Source organism: Oncorhynchus kisutch, linkage group LG15 (assembly GCF_002021735.2).
Source record: "Oncorhynchus kisutch isolate 150728-3 linkage group LG15, Okis_V2, whole genome shotgun sequence".
NCBI classification, from domain to species: Eukaryota; Metazoa; Chordata; class Actinopteri; order Salmoniformes; family Salmonidae; genus Oncorhynchus; species Oncorhynchus kisutch.
Genome location: NC_034188.2, coordinates 49,889,562 through 49,896,938, shown reverse-complemented (window position 1 = coordinate 49,896,938; position 7,377 = coordinate 49,889,562). Strand labels below are relative to the sequence as shown.

At 43.1% G+C, this 7,377-nt stretch overlaps 1 protein-coding gene across 4 annotated transcripts; it reads left to right on the top strand.

Annotated features, from left to right (window-relative positions):
• The first annotated feature begins 620 nt into the window (after positions 1–620).
• LOC109905386 (complement C1q tumor necrosis factor-related protein 5) lies at positions 621–4,870 on the top strand. 4 transcript variants are annotated; one of them, XM_031790439.1, is made up of 3 exons: positions 621–1,260; positions 3,261–3,527; positions 3,683–4,870. In XM_031790439.1, exons 2-3 carry the CDS (start codon positions 3,293–3,295, stop codon positions 4,216–4,218), a joined length of 771 nt encoding a protein of 256 aa, XP_031646299.1. In that variant the 5' UTR covers positions 621–1,260; positions 3,261–3,292; the 3' UTR covers positions 4,219–4,870. The 4 variants fall into 4 exon arrangements, with proteins under 4 accessions (XP_031646299.1, XP_031646300.1, XP_020358319.2 ...); XM_031790440.1 differs by having other exon boundaries at positions 2,341–3,527; XM_020502730.2 differs by having other exon boundaries at positions 625–1,260; positions 3,283–3,527.
• The last annotated feature ends 2,507 nt before the right edge of the window (positions 4,871–7,377 follow it).

Genomic DNA, 7,377 nt, shown 5'->3' with positions numbered 1-7,377 from the left:
TGGAGAGGTTAGAGTCTGTTTGATTGAGTGTGTGGACAGTTGTCTTTTATACAGGTAACGAGTTCAAACAGGTGCAGTTAATACAGGTAATGAGTGGAGAACAGGAGGGATTCTTAAAGAAAACAGGTTTGTGAGAGCCGGAATTCTTACTGGTTGGTAGGTGATCAAATACTTATGTCATGCAATAAAATGCAAATTCATTACTTAAAAATCATACAATGTCATTTTCTGGATTTTTGTTTTCGATTCCGTCTCTCGCAGTTGAAGTGTACCTATGATAAAAATTACAGACCTCTACATGCTTTGTAAGTAGGAAAAAATGCTTGTTTAGTAGGTTTCAAATACTTGTTCTCCCCACTGTACATGCTGGTGTGCATGGAGAGACAGCAATCAAAGTGAGTGATAGTTCAGTAAAATAGGTCACATCCTCTTTAAGAGTGGCTGCAAATGGTTGAGTGAGATGTGGGATGTTTATTTCACATTCCTCAATCAGCTCAAAACTGACAGGAGGAGAGGATTCCAGCCAAAGTCTCTATTGTTTCAATTTCGGGAGAAAATCGGAAGAAAGAAAAACGTTGCTTCACTCTAAGATAACATAGCATAACTTCAAGTCTCCTCCTGTCTCTTAACTCTCACAAAACTGATCAACTGTCTCGGCTTTAAGGCTAGTAATTAAGAATCCTCTGATTCGAAGGCCTTTACTGCTTTTTGAGGAGTTCACAATATGACGCGTAGGCTGTAACAGCAGTTAACAGCATTGCTCAAGTTTTCCAGGACTTTGACTCAGTGTATAGTGGATACTTATCCCTGACCAGTGACCACAACCCCTTGATCTTCTCCCACTGTTTATGTTTGGGAAAGAAATTCCTCCAGTCTCAAATCTTTAAATCGCATGTAATCTGCCAACCTTTGTTATCCTCGCCGCACCTCCTTTTCCCCACTCCCTCGCTTTCCTGATTTCTCAACATCTCTCTTGTTCTGATCCTGATCTTATTGTTTGACTTATTGAAGACTTATTTTCCTCTTTATTATTTGTGCTGGGGAGACTTCATATATTTCCCTCCTACTCTCACTATATTTTCCTCTCTGTCTCCCACCCTCCCTCTTTCTAGTTTGCTTTCATTGCCGTTTCCTTCCCAGGCTGAGAGTTCTCCTCTTTTCCCAGGCTCTTTGGCTGAAAGCAGCAAAGATAACGTTGACTGTTTTCACTTCAGCACAAGGCAAAGACTGCTGCTCCTAAGGACTTTTGGACGTTGACTGGTAAACTTTCTCTTCAAATAATCCCTGATTGAAAATGGTTGTATATGTTTGCTGTCTGCTGTGAGTAGGGGTGGCTCAACATGATCTACAATAAGGAAAATCACCTATTTTACATTGAGAATATTTTGCTGCCACGCAAACAGTCAGTAAAGGAATGGAGGAGTGTATGTTTCATAGGCAACTAATTTTGTATTGCAAATGTGTTGATGAATTCCTATATAATTGGAATATAAATGTCTTATTGAAGTAACAAATAATGTAGCCTATTCGTCACACTGGCTATCATATTCAAATAGCATACATTTTTTCGAACCAGTGATAACACTGCTGCTACACTGAAACGTTTTATACTGGGATTCTTTGTGATACTGCTAACATCCCCTGTATGTTATTGGATGGTTAGTTGCTCAGAAAGTTGCAACAATACATACCAATGTATTACTGTACTTTGCATATCGTACTCCCACGCAAACAAAATGGGAGTTTGTGGTCATTATAGGGGATAGGGATACAGAGGTCTGCAGCGTCTCAGAATCCAGTATATATCCTGTCTGTCTGTTCTTCCTCAAAATGCTGACACAGCTTTTGGCTAGTTTCTCCACAGGCCAGGCCTCTCTGCTCTGCACGGGTCTTTAAATGCTGCCATAAAGAATACAGCACCTGAGGCCAAAATATATACCACTGACTCACGAAGGTGGCAGTGAGCTGAAAATAACCTGGAAGACATTGAGGATTTCATCTTTTATCAAAGGTCTTTTCTGGCCTTAAAGTAATATTTGCTCGTAGTGAGCACACTACACACTGGAAGTCCTTATTCGACGTTTGTTCTATGGTATGGCTAAAACGGATGTTTGAATATGGGCATATGCTGTGGCAGTGATTTCAAATGTTCAATGTGAGCATAATGTTGTGTGATCAAGTTGCACAGCTCTCTACCACAGGGTCCGCTCTTGCATGTGTCTCTTGCAGTGTCTGTATGTTCAGGCCTTGTGAGGCTTGTCCTTGTGCTGCAGTCCCATGGTAGCCAACAGTGTTAGTCTGGAGACATACTCTCTCACAGCTGGCTCCTCTCTTTCCCAGCACTGCTAAAGGAGGGGTCGGAGACACTCTTCCTCAATTCAACACGCTCAGGCTTACACACGCACGCACGCACGCACGGGACGGACAAGATGATCCTGAACTCACGCCAAAGGAAAGCAGGGATTAACACTGAGCTTTTGTTTTGAACTGTGTAAATAATGATTGCTTCCATTCTGGCACTGCTGCTCTCTTTAACATTTAATGTGAAACAGCTGTTTTAAAAACGGAGAAAACAAGTTTCCTGAAGTGCAGGTTACTGATGCCAACAGCTACAAGCAGATATAGGGTATGGTCATAATCTGATTGCTCTTATAGCCTTTTAAAAAGGTGTAATGCCTGTCGGCCATAGGTGTACGCTCTCATTAAATGTACTGGGGGCCTATACTCCCAATGCTTTGTGTCCGTGGTATGAGGCGTCTTCTGTAAAAAAAATTAGATGGTTACTCCCTCTCTCCAGTTGCATGCTTTCTCCTGGTCATCTGACCCCTCCTCTTAGATGTGTCCAGTTGAGTGAGAGTCCAAGAACTGCGACCAATGGGAAAGGAGTTGGACGTCTGTATTCACAATACATGAATCTGTCAATAAGAAAAGCTGATTCAATCTCTACTATATGATATGTTACACTATATTACATGTTCTTTTTCTGCTCTCATTTCATATCATCATTCTTTGAAGGATATTTCCACTCATTTCAGCACATAGCATTTATGGGTTCAAGTGTTTGTGTTATTAGATTTCCTTGTCGTTTATGTAACCTTTGCGGTATGGTGCTTTTCCTATCATCTGCAGAACAAATCAATGAACTCCATATCTATTTATAAACTCACGGATGGAACACTATGTGGATCCCCTTGAAAAGTCAGTTCTAGAGAAAATTGTATCAAGTAGAAAATGTATTTTCTATTCCTTTATGTTGACAGAGAATGTTTCTCCTCTACATAGTAGCATTGAAATGAAATCACTCCAGCTATGGCCCCTCCTCCTCCTCCTCCTCCCCGTTCTACTGGTCAACTTCTCCAACCAATTAGAAGACAACAAGATACCGCCCAGTCTGTGTACGGGACACCCAGGTATCCCAGGCACCCCTGGGTTGCACGGAGGTGCTGGCCAACCAGGAAGAGATGGGAGGGACGGGCGTGATTCTGCCCCTGGGGAGAAGGGAGAGAAGGGAGTCGGGGGAGAGCCAGGTACAGTCACATCAGGGCACCATACTTTCTATAACATACTGTGGACTATAATGATCCATGAGTCTTCCCTTGGTTCAATTGGTTTACTGTTGGTTCAAGTGTTATTGAATGAACAGTAGTAACAAGACTGTGTCTTTGCCCTATTCTCCCTTAAGGTGACACAGGCTTTAGGGGCCTCACTGGAGACCAGGGGAACCCTGGAGATAAAGGAGACAGGGGGCAGTCGGGGGAGTGCGCCATCGCTCCCAAATCAGCCTTCAGCGCGAAGTTGTCCGAGGGCCGCACCAAGCCCGTGGCGGCGGAAGACGCTGTGCGCTTTGACAAGGTAATACTCAACGAGCAGGGCGACTACGACATGGAAACAGGACGCTTCACCTGCAAAGTGCCCGGCGTCTACTACTTTGCGGTCCACGCCACCGTCTACCGGGCCAGCCTGCAGTTTGACCTGATGAAAAACGGTCACACGATGGCGTCGTATTTCCAGTTCTATGGGAACTGGCCCAAGCCAGCGTCTTTGTCCGGGGGCTCGCTGCTGCACCTCATCCCGGGCGACCAGGTGTGGGTACAGATGGCATTGGGAGAGTACAGTGGTTTCTACTCCAGCTCTAAGACTGACAGCACTTTCACTGGCTTCTTGGTGTACTCAGACTGGAAAAACTCTGCTGTCTTCGCCAAGGGCGAAGGGGTATAGACATTGGGGGGGACCAAGTTTAGTATGGGGGCTGGGGGTCCTGCCTCAGAAAATATTTGAACATTTTAAACAAATTTACTGCCATTCTACATGATTCGTGGCTTCTTTAGAAGGAAACTCTGGTCTTTGCATAAACACAGTAAGCAATAGGCTATGGCACATACCATACTGATGAGTTGGGATGATGAATCAGGTGAACTGTCGTGCTTTCAGCTGTGCTTCGGGTTAGCCATTTGACTGCTGCTGTGCGATGGTGAATCGTTTTAACAGACGACCTGACGGTGGCCCTACACCGTTTTTGATCTACATGCATCATCGTTTTTTTGCCTTTACAAACAAGGACAGGGGTTTAAATGAGACATGTTGGCTCCTGCAGTTGGTAGGAATTAGCAACATAAGAAGGTTATATATCCAGTTTAGTGGTGGAGAGGTAAAGAGGATTCAAGAAGGCATCATACAGGTATGTGAGTTGTTTAGGACTTCCAACTGTGACATCACTGACTGATGTCATGGTACTTACAGTATTTTGTGAAGAAAAAAAAAGAGTTGTAAAGTATTCAAACGGAAGCCCTAAAATAGGCTTTTCACAATCTTTTAACGTCTCTGTCTGTGCAGCCCTCAGTTATGTCACCAATAAAAATGTCAACTCTCATGACTGGCTTTAATACCTAATACTGTGGCCAGGTAAGTACATCTATGGCAACACAACGAACAAGGACCCACAAGAGAGTGGACATCAGACACGATGTGCTCAACAATGACAATATGCCTGGTTCCACGTTACATATTAATGATGATATGACAAGCCGACAGCTTGTCTGCCAGTATAATGGTGCTTTATTACTTCTAAGATTATAATTTTTATTATCCAAGAAGACCCCCCAAAAAAGTGAAAAGAGACTATCAGCGTGGATTTATTTTCCACCGAGGCCCCTGTTTACTTCAGTCTAATGGTATCACCAAACACATGGGCTCCTCTCTTACTAAAGCAGAACTCACAGTAGGTGGAACTAGTGCCACAGCCGCCCCACCAGCATTGTTATTGTTTTCAAGGTGAGGAGAAGTCGCGCAGCATGATGAAAAAAATACATCTATGGCAACACAACGAACAAGGACCCACAAGAGAGTGGACATCAGACACGATGTGCTCAACAAGGACAATATGCCTGGTTCCACGTTACATATTAATGATGATATGCGTCATATATTGTGCTCTTCTATTGTGGGCCAATGATGTCTGAGGGGGAAAAACAGTGTGCTTTGATTTCAGTGACTTCTTTGTTGTTGTAATATTGCACATGGAGGTGGCTGTTTCACCATTGGGGATCTAAACTTCAAAGTACATTGACAGACTCGTAGCTACAGGCAGACACTCTTTACCTTGCGCTGCCAAAACCATTGGAATGCTTCTCTAACTGTTAAATATTCTCACTTTGAGACAATGAACTCATATTTTCCCCCATTTGCCTCAAACTCTTGGGCAAAAGGATGTTCCCAAAATACACTTCAATAGTTTTTGCCCTGAAGAAATGAGGGAACGGAGAGTTAAACAATCTTCCTCTCACTATTCACGTCACTCTTTTCCATTAGCTCAGGCCCTGTAAATCTCTCCCCCTCTCTCTCTGACAGCAAGAATTCCAAACAGTGATGAATGAGACAGTGATGTCATTCATTGACATAGCAAGCATGGGTGAGTGTCTAGAGGAGGAAAGTCAAAGAACAAAATAAAATAAAAAATACAAAGATACTGTATCACAACACATTCAGATCTTGTGTCTTAAAAACCTTTATGAAGCTGAATCTATTGCCTGCCTGGGGTTACTGATATACAATGGTAAGAGTAACTTGCTCATTGATCCTATGGTGAGAAGGAGAGTCACTTTGTCCACATGATGGCAGAGTTGTATCACCACAGCACAGCAGTGCCTGTGCCTGTGCCTCATTCAAAATGATTTGATTGGTTACTGGAGGCAACCTGGAGGGAACATCTATTACCAAGTGCCTCAAATATAAGAATTCACAAGTAATTTGTGAGCCAATTTATCTTGGTAGAATATGTAAGATAACAGTCTTTAGGGGTTGAAGTGCCCTGCTGGTTATAACAACAGTAGCTAAATGTTTAAATTACATTTACAAAGACATGAACTTATGGCCCACTTCCTTTTTTTCCTCATCCGGCCCAGCTCCAGCCCATAAACTCTCCTCTCGTCGCCTTATTCATGGACAAATGTTTATGCAATGCATCCTTTCCTAGATTCCTATTCTACTTCTAATCCATCACAAAGTGAAGGGGGGGGATCTTGGAGTTTGAAGCAGTCCATGGCCCTACTGTGTGGGGGCGTGGGCATTGAGAGTGCTTTTTAAATAGTTCCCATTGGCTCAGGAACTATGGAATGTGTGTGCTGCATAACGGTAAGAGAAACTGCAGCAGAGATAGGCCTACACTTCCTTTTAGAACGAGGCCCCGAGCCAACTGTCAACGCCTGTCTCCGGTGTGAGTAAGATGAACACTTAGGACAGGTCATGTCCATTGGTGCTGCACTCAGAAACTATTCCATGAGATTGAACTATTTATATATACAATTGTGTGCGCCCTCCTGAAAATTCTGTATCACTTAGTCTGTCACTGAACTCTGGACATTGTATGTCATTGCCAAATAGCACCATCCCATTGATGATAACTACATTAGGATTAAGATTGACGAAGGATACATTAGGATTGACGAATCTTGTTCTCAGATGTGCCTTTGCTCTTTGCTGACAGTATCTATGCATATCCCTCTGTCAAAAAACAGTAGAATTAGTATGTTTCCTTTGGTGATGTGATGGTGCCTTCTACAGATTGTCACTGGAGTCAAAAACCTGCCCTCCCCAAAGACTTGGCCGATGTCATCAACACTGAACACTGGTCCAACGTGGTCCTACAATCATCAAAACATCTTTGATTATTCCACACACATTCAAATCTATCTCGTAATGTGCTCATCTTTGATGATATTTTGTTTTACAGAATTGACAGTATAGCACTTCTACTGGTATGTACTAATAAAGGAATAGCAGAACTCACGTCTGAGGCGTAAAAATCCGCATAAAACACGCTCTTCTTCCAGTCCTGGTCAGTGAGGAGGAAGATGTCTTGAATGTTAGCTGGCAGGCTAA